General features: G+C 36.5%; 1 protein-coding gene across 1 annotated transcript in view; it reads left to right on the forward strand.

Moving 5' to 3' along the window:
* The first annotated feature begins 326 nt into the window (after positions 1–326).
* The window catches only part of BMPR2 (bone morphogenetic protein receptor type 2), a 96,200-nt gene continuing 84,434 nt past the window's right edge, over positions 327–12,092 (forward strand). Inside the window, exon 1 of the mRNA XM_004701754.2 lies at positions 327–342. Coding sequence (XP_004701811.1) covers positions 327–342 — 16 coding nt within the window. The remainder of the gene's footprint in view (positions 343–12,092) is intronic.

Raw genomic sequence — 12,092 nt, forward strand, 5'->3', positions numbered from 1 at the left:
TTGGTGGTCTGCTCATGTAAAGATTACAACTTAAGAACCCCTATGGGGCATGTCTACCCTATCCTATTGGGTTGCCATGAGTTTCAGTGGACTTAATGGCACACAACAACAGAAGCTTGGGCTCTTTTCCTTGAAGAAATGATGTAGTTGCTGGATGGAAGACAGATTTGGTACAAGGTGAAGAGGTATTCATCAGAGTTCTTTGTTTGCTGCCATCTCTGGATTGTCTCCTTTAATATAAAAGCTGTGTATGGGGCAGGGTGTCAGGGCAACAGCAAACTAGCTCAGAGGAGGTACCAAGAGGCAAAAAGAAGGGCAAAGTGACAATGGGGCAGGAGGAAGGTAAAAGGAAACAGGAAAGATCAAGGAAGCAAAGCAGTGGATAGAGGTATAAACATAGCGGTGTGCAGATGTAAATACATTAATCCACAAAAATAGAGGTATTGCCCATGACCATATATTTATACAGCAATGCACTGAGGTAGGGGATGGACTTTGGGCCTCTGCTCACACCCACCCTCAATACAAGAATATTTTGTTCTAACCAATAGGCAGTCTGAGATGTTCACCCTCCTGACACAATTGCTGAAGACAAAAGGGGTGCAATAGCAAATATGGTAAAGAGGGCGGATGGTGCCCGGCTATTAAAAGATACAGCGTCTGGGGTCTTAAAGGCGTGAAGTTACACAAGCCACCATTCAGCAGTGAAGCAACAAGTCCACATGGAAGAAGCAGTGCCAGTGCGATCATGAGAAGTCATATGGACTTGGTAACTAGGCATCAGTAGATACATAACAAACAAAACATTGTTGAGAACGAGGGGGGCTGTAGCGGAGACCCAATGGCCATCTGTTAAAAAAAAAAAAAAAGAGATTAAAGCTGTGGGTATTTCCCCCAAAAAGATGCATGTGATGCTGTTTGGAAACTGAGTTTTTCTTTTGTTAAGTTAATGTGCCACAAGTTAATAGCTGAGTAGGTCCTAATGCCAGTCCTATCTACTTTATAAAAAGAGCAGAATAAGCATAGAGACACACACTGGGAATGAAAAACACCGTGTGAGGACCCTGTGCAAATAAAAGAACACCAAAAATTACCAGTGATCAACAGAAACCAGACATGAGAGAACACAGAAGGAATTAACATGACTGAGACGCTGAACTTTTTCCCTCTGATACCGTGAAAAAATAAATTTCGGTTCTTTATAGCCACCCATTTGTGGCATTTGTTAGGCAGCACTAAGATGAAGACTAAGTCTCAATACATAAAAGGCAGAGTCTGTTTAATTATAGTAATTGTGACAGTAAAGAATAGTAAGCAGCTGTTGAAAGGAAGATCAAAGATGTGGTAACATTGCCCTTGCTAATCAGTTCCTTATGTACTGAGGTTTTCAGGTCTAGGTCCTAGGGCTGAGCCTAAAGGAAGTGTCTTGACATTTTCAGTTGTTGAGGTTGACCAGTGATTCTCCTCACCCTCTGTCCCCTCCTGTTGAAAGGGATAATTGAATATTTAGCAAATACTGAAATTTTCTATCCGACCCCCCCAAAAAAAAGTACTAATTGGAATAGAGAGAACGTGATACAAATTAAGAGAAAGAATATAACTGTAGGAAATTATTTACAAATTAGTATGTTTCCTAAATGAATATTGGTTTGCACTCATATATAAGAATATTTTCAGACTTGGTTACATAGAGTTTCATAGCTATATGATTGTAAGATAGCAGATAGGCACAAATTAATAGAAAAAGTTCTAGTTCTAAGAAATATTTAGGTGTATGTGGAGACATATGCACTCTGTATACACATTTATAGGAAATAGAAAATCACCTCCCCACCTGTCACATAAAGTTCTTCAGTATTAATCAAAGTTATAGAAATCAATGTTTATTTGATCAAAAGTACAGCTATAACAAAAGAGGGTAACTGCAAGATAGTTTACAGTTACCCTATCCACTGGCTTGGGAGCAATAAGAGGTCCATATTTACACCTATTTTTCTTATTCAAAGAGATGTAATATTTACCCACTGTGTTTGAGGAGTTTATGTCTCCTCAGTTTTCACATTAGTATTTTTTAATCTGTGGACTGTGACGAGCATTAAAACAACCACGACTACAACAAAAAGAAAATATGAGTGTTGCATATGTTTCACTTATACGTGTAGGAATGTATGTCCTAAATCATGGCTTAAAGATGCATTTTTCCACTTTTCTTGGTTAACTTATAAGATGACACGTCACTGATAAGAGTGACATGTTATAAGCGTCACTGATAAACTAACCATATTTATGATAAATCAACTTTATCTTGAGAAAGACATCTCATTTGCTTCTAGTTTGGTGCTTTGCAACATTGTATGCAACATTTCCTTTTAAATTAGTGATGCAACGCTCCTTTACAAAAGTAATTTGTCAGAGATGTTAAATGTAGGATGTTAACAAATGTTAACAAATTACAAAAGTAATTTGTCAGAGATGTTAAATGTAATAAAAGCTTCTCTTTATTAATGGATAAAATTGTTTTCTGGTTCTTTCCAAGTAATATTTTATGATTTGAACTTATATAGGGACTAGTTCCTAGAAAATGATGAATTCTTTGTATACATTTTTTCTATTTATATTGGTAGTAACCTCAACCTGTATTGGCTTTATTTAAAGTTGGCAGGTTTATAAAAAACATGATTATAAAATTCTTTACTAAACTTTAAAAAATATTTTGTCTTGTAGTAGGAATTGTGCTTCGTGCACCTTGTTATAGCCATTTTTTTTTATATCCTATGAATGGAAAATTCTTTTCAGTCAATTAGCATCTCTTTTTGTGCTTCCTTCAAAAGCATTAAAGTTATTCCCTTTCAGGAATTTCAGCCTAATTGCTTTATTTCTTCTTATATTTTTAGTTTTTGCAAATACATTTTGACTTATTATAGATATGAAGGGGTTTCAAAAAGTTTATGGGATAATTCTATCATCTTTTTTTTTTTTTTAATTCTATCATCTTTTTATCCCATTTTTTCATGAACTTTTTCAAACCCCCCCTTGAATATTATTTAAATAAAATATTTGTATTGATTCATGTGTACATATAATATTCTTTCTTATAACAGGTTTATTGAAATTCAACAAAACCCCACAGAACAGATAGTTGTAAGAACCTTTGGTACTTTCCCACCCCCAAAGGATGATCAGGTTTTTAGGGATATTGATAACAATAAGCAATAATAATGAAAACTCAAAAACAAACAAAGGTGAATTAAAACATTTCCCCACTATCTGAAAGTAGAGAATTCCTATGAAACCTTTTGTAAACCAACATAGTGTAAAGTGGCGAAAAGCAGGCTCCAGGAATTGATGGAATACCAATTTAGATGCTTCAACAATTAGGTGTAATACTGAGACACATCATTCATCTATCTGTGTCAAGAAATTTGGAAGACAACTACTTGGCCAACTTGAGACTGGAAGAGAACCATATTAATTATTTTCCAAGAATAGTGTAATGGTTAAGTAAATTATCACACAATACAAATAACTACCAAACAATCAAATAATACATTAGTAACTTTTTACTGAAGACTATGAAAAATGGACTATAGCGTTACACTGACAAGGTACTGCCAGAAGTTCAAGCTGGATTTGGATAACAATATAGAACAAGGGATATAATTGCTTATGTCAGATGAATCTTGGCTAAAAGCAGAGAATAACAAAGATATTATCTGCATTGACTATGTACACACATTTAACTTTGTGGATTATAACATTATGGATAATATGAAGAATGGAAACTCCAGCATACTTAATAGTGCTCATGTGTAGCTTGATATGATTCATTGAATGAACAAGGGAATACTATGTGGTTTAAAATTGGAAAAGGTGTATGGCAGCAGTTACACTATTGGAAAAGGTGTGTGGCAGAGTGTAGTCTGTCACCTTGCGAAGGGGTGGAGTCTAGCTCTGTAACACATTCCTGTTGAGGAGCCATGTGGAGCTACACTGATGGAGCTAGAGCCCTGGAGCTGGAGGAACCACATGGAAACCCACGCCAGCGCTGAGATGCTTCCACCACCACTGGATCCACAAGACTTTCCACCCACCGGCCTGTGATCTTCCTGCATTCAGTGACATTGCATGCGTTGCGTGGGTCTGAAGATAAATTTATAGACTGGTATCAGGGCATTTGGGCTAATATTGGACTTATGGTCCTGATCTGGACTGGGCTGGGATGTTTTCTCAACGTACAATTACTGTTTGATATAAAGTTCTTTTCTATACATATCTGAGTCTTCCTGGATTTGTTTCTCTAGTCTACCCTGACACAGGGTTGTTTCTTTTTACAATTTAGCCTACATGTTAAGCAAATACTCTATGAACAGATTCATTATAACCTAGGATATACAGGTGACAAAACTTTACTTGCTGAAAATGAAGATGATTTGAAGAACTTATTGATGAAGGTCAGACACTAGAGTGCTAATAAATCACCAAACCTAAGGTAGTCTCAGGGACCAACATAGCATCAGCTTAAGGAATATTCTCAAGTGATACCTTATATAATTTTGATCTTCCCATCCTGCTCATTCTTGGAACTTAAAGAAATACTTCAGAATGACAATTAAATATCTTATAAACTAGATTAGCGATTCTCAACCTATGGGTCGTGACCCCTCTGGGGGTCGAACGACCCTTTCACAAGGGTCACCCGATTCATAACAGTAACAAAATTACATTTATGAAGTAGCAATGAAAATAATGTTATGGTTGGGGGGGTCACCACAACATGAGGAACTGTATTAAGGGGTCGTGGCATTAAGAAGGTTGAGAACCACAGAATTAGATACAGATACATATAAATTTTGGAAGAACTAATTTTTTGGAAAGTGTTTATTCAATTTTGAAAATATTTGCTTTACAACAGGATTTATACCAATAACATTATAAAAGTAATAAACTTATTGATTCATTGACTTTAGAAATTTAAGTTTATTTCAACTTTTATAGGGACATTTCTTCCTTTTTTATTAGGGACATTTTAATAGGGATGTTAATAGGATACTATTTTATGTCTGAATTGTAGTGGTATTCTGAAATCCAGTTTTATTTGTCCTGGGAAGTTGGTGTTCTGGGAAATGGATACTGTTGCTTTGGTCATTCAGTTCTTTGCCCCATTACTGCAAGATTTCCATGTTATTTATTTTAGATAGCTCATTTTGACATTTAGATAAACAGACGCCAAACACACAAGAATACCCAGAATAAGTCCCTGAACTTCATTCCAGGGTAAAGATAAAGGCATTTAAGCCTTCTCCAGTATAGATAAATATATTACAACTACTGAAAAATGGGTGTTATGTGACTCTTGGGTTGTGGCAGTAAAAGTCTTAAAATAATTTCTCGTGAGAGGCCCTCAAAGGAGATGGATTGACTCATGGCTGCAACAATTGGCTTAAGGATGGGCAATATGGGGAAGGGTGGAGCTTATAGCAAGGACGCAAATAGAAAGTAGATGTGTAGAAAATCGTGATGGCAACATATGTACAAATATACTTGATATAATTGATGTGTGGATTGTTGTAAGAGCTCCCAATAAAATGATCTTTAAAAAAAAATTCTCATAATACTCAAGGGAAATTTATTTTAATACACAGAACTGACTTTTTAAAAGATTACAGAGTAAGCATAAGATTCTGTGATTAAACAAAATATTTCTTCATAACATCTGTTTGCAGTATGCATAAAAATTAGATTTCATTGACCACTATATTGTCCTGTTCTTGTTCATCTATATGCAGTATTCTGCTTTTTAAATTATAAGCTTATTTGAGGTATAAATACCACTTAAACTGTGCAATTTGAAGTGTGATAATTGTATTGTCTGTGAGAACACCCTCATCTTCCCCAAGCAGCATGTAGAATATTTTCATCACCCCTAAGAGCTTCTTTGTACTCCTTTGCAGTCTGTCTGACCCTCCCACAAGTACCAGGCCATCATGAATCTGGTGTACATTATTTTGCATTTTGTAGAATCTTATGTAAATGTATCTTATAGCGTATACTCTTTTGTATGGCAACTTTCATTGATCACAATGCATTTTAGATAAATCCATGTGATTGTGTTGCATGTAGAAGTGCTTGATTCCTTTTACTTATGAGCATTATTTGATTACTTACATAATAACACACTGGTGATCCATTCACAAATCTGGACAGTTTTACTATTGCAAAGAAAACACTGTTGTGTTAGTTTTTAGAAATAATGTTTTCATTCCTGGTGTGCTCTACCTTTTTATTGGGAAAAAAAAGTTTCTAGTGTTGCTATGTGTCAGAATAAACCACGGCAGTGAGTTCCCTTTTTTTGGTTATACTTTTAGTCTTTTTTTTTTTAATGTATAAAAAAGCATTTTATTTGGGGCTCTTATCACAATCCATAAATACATCCATTGTGTCAAACACATATGTACATATGTTGCCATCATCATTTTCAAAAGATTTTCTTTCTACTTGAGCCCTTGGTATCAGCTTCTCATTTTTTTCCCTCCCTCCCTCCACCACCCTCGCTCCTTCATGAACCCTTGATAATTAATTTTTTTTAATGTCTTACACTGACTGATGTCTCCCTCCACTCACTTTTCTGTTGTCCGACCCCCTGAGAGGGGATCATATGTAGATCATTGTCATCGGTTTCCCCTTTCTCTCCTCACCTTCCCCTTACCTTCCTGTAATCGCTGTTCTCATTATCGGTCCTAAGGGGATTGTCGTTCCTGGATTACTTTTTGCTATCGTTAAAAATTAGGGAAATAAGTAATTCATTTATTCAACAAATATTTATTGAGTGCCAGAAATAGAGTGCCATGTGCTGAAGATACAGTGGTGGTCCCAGAACTCATCCCTGCTCTCAGGAACCTTACTACTATTGAATAAGCCAGACTCGGAACAAATAGTAAGTGGGCAGAATATGGGAAGAAATGTAATTTTGGAATCAAACGATGAGTTGCATTAGGTAAACCTGCTGCACAAGACCTCTTCAGAATATTGAAAAGCAAGGATAAATTTGCTACACATGGCCTCGTTGTTGTAGATGTTACCTTGAGTACTAAGGTGCACCTGACTCAGGCCATGGTATTTTCAGTTGCCTCTTATACATGTGAAAGTTGGACATAAAGAAGACCGAGGAAGAATCATTGCACTTGAATTGTGGTGGTAGAGAAGAATATTGAAAGTACCACGAACTGCTAAAAGGACAAATTGATCTGTCATGGAAGATGTATGGCCAGAGTGTTCCTTAGAGGCAAGGATGGTCAAACTTCATCTCATGTACTTTGGACATTGTCAGGGAGACTGTGCTAATTGCGTTAGATAAATATCACCTTATTTAATCCTCACAGCATCTGTGTTAGATAGGGTTCTCTAGAGAGATAAAACCAAAATGCTGATAATTTAATATATTTATTTATAAAGAAAATTAGATATATAACAAGAAATGAACTGTTAAATCATATACAGATAACTATATAATACAAGAAATGAACAGTTAAATTATAAAGCACTACAAATGGCTCAATTCAACTCACTCCTGTGAGAGAGAGTTGTGAGAGACTAGCAGTCCTTCAAGTCTAGTCTGCTGCCAGATATTCCTCTATTTATAGAGAGAGCTAGGCTATGTCGGCACAGCAGCCAATCAGAAGGCAGGTCACCAACTGCCAGTCCCCAGCTCCAGAGATGTCTTAAAGGTACCTTAACTTATAGCGACACAGTCCACAGGGTAGGTGTCCCACAGGTAGTGTATGTAGCCTTTAAATTGAGGCACAGGACAAGCAAGGCAGCCGCACACTGGTCCGATGATCAAAGCGCGAGAGACAAGAAAGACGAGGCTCACCAAGCCATTTATCTCTCTGCCCTACAGTTAATCCCACTTGTGTTTATCGGCCAAGCTGGCACAATAAACTATCTCAGCACCCCTTTAGGAATTTTCTATTTACAAATTAAGAAACTCAGGTCAGTGGGAGAATTAGGATTTAAACGCTGGTTCACCTTAGTTCTGAAGCCACTTGTAGTTTATCAGGACACTCACATCCCTTTGAGGAAGCCCTGGTGGCACAGTGGGCTGCTGGGAGGTTGGCAATTTGAAAACCACCAGCCCCATTGTGGAAGAAAGATAGACTTTCTACTCCCACAGTTACAGCCTGGGAACCCCAGGGGCAGTTCCACCGTGTCCTGTGGGGTCACTATGAGTTAGAGTGAACTCATTGGCAGTGTCATTTTTTTTTTTTTTGAACACCCCTGCCCCCCCCCCCCAAAAAAAAAAAGTTTCTTTACTTTGGCGGTGCTGGGAATGAATGGTTACTTGAAGTTTCTCTGTAATGTATTTGGTTACAATTTGGATTATTGTTCAAAGAAATAAAGAATAATAAGTCCTTTTTAACAGAAAATTTTGTAACATGTGCCTGTGAGAATCTGTTGATTTAGAAAATATCTAATGATAAACTTGGAAGGATGCCTAAATAACTAAGAATAGTGGTTTCCTGAGGCAAGACGAGGGAACTTTTAGATATGCAAATGGAAATGAGTAGGAGTGAACTCTTCACTGCATATCTTTCTTGTTTTTAAAATATGTAAAAGTATTATATATTTAAAAATTAAAGAGCAATTTTTATAGTTCCTGAATTTACTAATATGTTAAAGTGTCATTCTGTCATTCACAATGGCATATATGTACAAAACAAAGTGACTATTGGTGTTTATATTTATGAACAGGTGGACCTGTAGACACCTGTAGCAATGCTGGGCATACACTTGCTTGAAGCCTAGTAGGTTGGAAATTGCTGTTCTAAGTCTTTCTAGGGTCAAACTTAATTATTCATATAATTCATTAATAACTTTAGGAAATAAGCTAAAACACTTACCACCCCAAAAAAACAGAAACAAAAAACCTCCACCCCTAACTTGCTGCCATTGAGTAATGCTGACTCATAGCAACCCCCAGTGGGTTTCTAAGACTGAAACTGCTTATGGGATAGAAAGACCACCCTGTCTTCTGAGGTGCTGCTGGTGGTTTTGAACTGCCAGTCATGCTGATCACAGTTGAACGTGATTACTATTTTAACAACAAAATAACTGAAGGGTACAGTTTTGCAAACGTTGTTGTTTCTTTGAGTTTTTAAAATTTTGTACCCTTATGTACTTAGCTTAAAAATATAAACTGATATATGAACATATATGTAGTTGGTGATATTTTTAATAAGACTTCTAAGTCTTAATGCTTCATCTTCTATCCTTGTTCTTTATATAAAAATGGTCTCCTTCTATATTTATCCTTTTGTATTTCACTTATGCATTCCACATAATACCCTTGAAAGTCACCCATGCTGTAAAGTATTTTGTAGGTGTATCATTGTTCTTTATCATTGTGTAGTATTCCATTGAGGGAACCCTCATGGTGTGTAGTAGGTTAAGTGTTGGACAGCTAATCACAAGGGCAGCAGTGTGAAACCACTAGCCACTCTGCAAGAAAAAGAGGAGGCTTTCTACTCACTCCTGTGAGAAGTTAATCTCTTAAACTCATGGGGGCCGACTGGATGGCTGTGAGGTTTTTATTTCCTAGTGTTCCATTCGGTTTGAATACAATTTATCCATCCACCTGTTGATGGACTTTTAATATTTAGGTGTCCATCTTGTTGATATTGTGAATAATATTGCCATGTACATGGATGTGTACATATCTTTGTGTTCCTGTTCTTACATTTCTAGGATATGACCTAACTGGAAATGCTGGATTATAAAGTATTTCTGTGTCTAGCTTTTTGAGAAAGCACTGTATTATTCCCATAGGCTTTACAATATTGCAGTCCCATCCATCTGTGTATGAAGGGGCTTTAAAAAGTGCGTAGTAGAAAAATTCTGTTAGGTTTCATTTCTATTTTTCCATTAACTTTTTGAAGAGCCCCCCCCCCCTCCCATTTAATAGTTCCAGTCTTCTCACAACCTCACTTGCCTTAGTGTTCTGCTGTTTTGATCGGCATCATGTTTGCATGTGTGAGATGGTATCACATTTTGCAAGGATGTCTTTACCTGTTTGTTGTTGTTAGGTGCCACCTGGTAGGTTCCAACCCATAGTGACCTTATGCACAACAGAAAGAAATATTGCCTGCTGTATCATCCTCACAGTTATTATCTTCCTTGAGCTCATTGTTGTAGTCACTGTATCAGTCCCCCTCCTTGAGGGCCTTCGTCTTCTTTGCTGCCTCCCTACTTTACCAAACATGATGTCCTTCTCCAGAGACTGGTCTCTCCTGACTACATGTCCAACTCGCGTGAGACAAGTATTGCCATCCTTGCCTCTAAGGAGCACTCTGGCCATACTTAAGGCCTGACCCAAGCCATGGTATTTTCTTTTTAATTTCCTTTTTTTTTTACCACGGTATTTTCAATGGCCTTATATGCATGTAAAACTTGGGCATTAAAAAAATAATAACTTGGGCATTGGATAAAGAAGACTGAAGAAGAGTTATTGCATTTGAACTGTGGTGCTGGAGAAGAATGTGGAAAGTGCTATGGACCGCTAAAAAGCCAAACCGATCTGTTTTAAGTAAGGCCAAAGTGCTCCTTAGAGTCAACCCTGAGGAATGGTGAAGATACGATTCAGTCCTCTCCAATTTTACTTTTATTGCTTTAATTCTCAGTTCAGCTTATTTTTAGGGGAAATGCAGACACAGATGTGGGAAATAGGTATTTTTGTTTATCTTTGTCTTCTTCTTTAAGAACAGTTTTAGATTCGAATCACCAAATTGCATAATGGCACGAAAAAGTTGGCACCCAGCCCCAGCCTTTTGATATATTTCAACTGTAAAGAAAACCCAATAAAATAGACTTAAAAAAAATTGGTTTGCATTCATTCTTGTATATGTGTGTATTGTTACTTTGGTAAAAGTTTACAGAGCAAAGTAATTTTCCAGTCAAAAGTTTACACACATTGTATTTTTAAGCCTCAGATGTAATTGTCTCAATGTAATCACACTTTTTCCCACTTCCTTCTTAGGTTTTCCTATCCACTTGTCCTTTTGTCCTGCAACTTTTTGATTTAGGAGTTTTGTTCTGGGGGTAATGCTGCCCTCTTGATCTCATGTGGTTAATTATGAGCACTGTGCTCCTTAGGAGTGTTACTATTTACTTTTTCTTTTTTAACTATTTGTAGGTGTGTCTGTTTGGCTAATAGGTGACCTCTAGGACATAGCTTTTCCTTTTAAATTAAGTACTTATTTTATTTAGTTTATAGTAAAGGAGCCCCAGTAGTATAGTGGTTAAATATTTACTGCTCACTGAAAGGTCAACAGTTTGGACCACCAGCCCCTTTGTAGGAAGATGCAGTAGTTTGATTCTGTAAAAATGTACAGCCTTCTGTAAAGATTTACAGCCTAGGTAGAAAATTCTCCCTATCCTGTATCCTCACAATTTATTAAAATAGTTAATCACTTGAATAAAAAGGTTTACCGATTGAACCTACACAACAATCCTGTGATAGAAAGACCTGACAATCTGCTTCTGTAAAGATTGCATTCAAGAAAACCATACGGGATGGTTCTACTTTGTAACATGGTGTTGCTATGAGTTGAAACCATATCAATAAGCACCAACAATTCTAATAGATATGTACATGGGCTTGTCCACATGTGAGGGATTCAAAAAGCTTGTGGAAAAACCCATGTTTTAATTCAGTTTGTCCAGGAACTTTTTAAGGCCCCTTTGTAAGTTCAAAGGCTTTCTTTCTTCTTGTTTTAAAATGTCCTTTTTATTACCCCCACCAATAGTTTTATTGGCATATCATATAATTCAGTAGTTCAATCATTAGCATTATTTAATAAATCTGCAATGACAGCACTAAAATGCTAGTCATTGAAGCAATGCTTTTAAATAGATGCACAACTGATTTTTATAAAACTATTTGTGCTACCCAGAGATCTTGAACATGGGTCTTTTCCTGGTCGATCTTTTTTTATTTTATTTTTTTTCCTTTTTTTAAATTTTTTTAAAACATTTTATTAGGGGCTCATACAACTGTTATCCCAATCCATACACACATCAATTGTGTAAAGCGCATTTGT

The sequence above is a fragment of the Echinops telfairi genome, unplaced genomic scaffold, assembly GCF_000313985.2.
Source record: "Echinops telfairi isolate 266 unplaced genomic scaffold, ASM31398v2 ScPeMD7_3;HRSCAF=10, whole genome shotgun sequence".
NCBI lineage: Eukaryota > Metazoa > Chordata > Mammalia > Afrosoricida > Tenrecidae > Echinops > Echinops telfairi.